The 819-nt window shown below is 57.1% G+C and overlaps 1 protein-coding gene across 1 annotated transcript in view; it reads left to right on the forward strand.

The window, feature by feature from the left end:
* The window catches only part of CRH (corticotropin releasing hormone), a 4779-nt gene extending 4334 nt beyond the window's left edge, over window positions 1-445 (forward strand). Inside the window, 2 exon segments of the mRNA XM_009335088.1 lie at window positions 25-290; window positions 292-445. Coding sequence (XP_009333363.1) covers window positions 25-290; window positions 292-445 — 420 coding nt within the window.
* The last annotated feature ends 374 nt before the right edge of the window (window positions 446-819 follow it).

The raw sequence follows: 819 nt of genomic DNA on the forward strand, positions 1-819 counted from the left end.
GCCGCCCGCGGGGCGCCCCCCCAGCCGGGTTTCTTCCAGCAGCAGCAGCAGCAGCAGCAGCAGCAGCAGCAGCGAACTCTGCCCGTCCTGCTCCGCATGGGAGAAGAGTATTTCCTGCGCCTGGGCAACCTCAACAAGAGGCCCGTTGGCTCTTTCTCCGCCTCTTCCAGCAGCACCAGCCACCTACAGCCCGAAGCCTCCGCCAGCAACTTTTTCCGGGCGGCGATGCAACAGCTGCAGCAGCTGCCCGAGCGCTCGCTGGGGAGCCCCGCGGCGGGGGCAGCCGAGGGGGGGGGCGGGGGGGGGGGGGAGGGGGGAGGAGCCCCCTATTTCTCTGGATCTGACTTTCCACCTCCTGCGAGAAGTCTTGGAGATGGCCCGAGCCGAGCAGTTAGCGCAGCAAGCTCACAGCAACAGGAAACTGATGGAGATAATCGGGAAATGAAACGGCCCCTCCCCGCCTTGCCAAAGAGATTCCGCAGTTAGCACAAGAATAATTACACCGTCCGATGTACCATAGTGCTGCTCTGATGTCATCTCTTTATTTTTATATAGCTTTAAACCTAGAAGGGTGTACTCCGAACAGCCTCTGTCCCTTGACTAGCATGCACAACCGTGTACCAATTGTGCAGAAACACGAGTGTCGTTCGTAACCTCCCCTACCTTTATTTATTTCTCCATTTCCCAGTTATTCTAGTGCCATCGCTACGTAGGGATGTGTGAGCATTGGAAGAAATGGTGCCAAGAAGACAGATAACTTTTCTGCTGGGGGCAGGGAGGTGGGAGGGGGAATCTCTGTAAGCTACTTTAAATCCACTT

This window comes from Pygoscelis adeliae, unplaced genomic scaffold (genome assembly GCF_000699105.1).
Source record: "Pygoscelis adeliae isolate BGI_AS28 unplaced genomic scaffold, ASM69910v1 Scaffold101, whole genome shotgun sequence".
Taxonomy (NCBI): Eukaryota; Metazoa; Chordata; class Aves; order Sphenisciformes; family Spheniscidae; genus Pygoscelis; species Pygoscelis adeliae.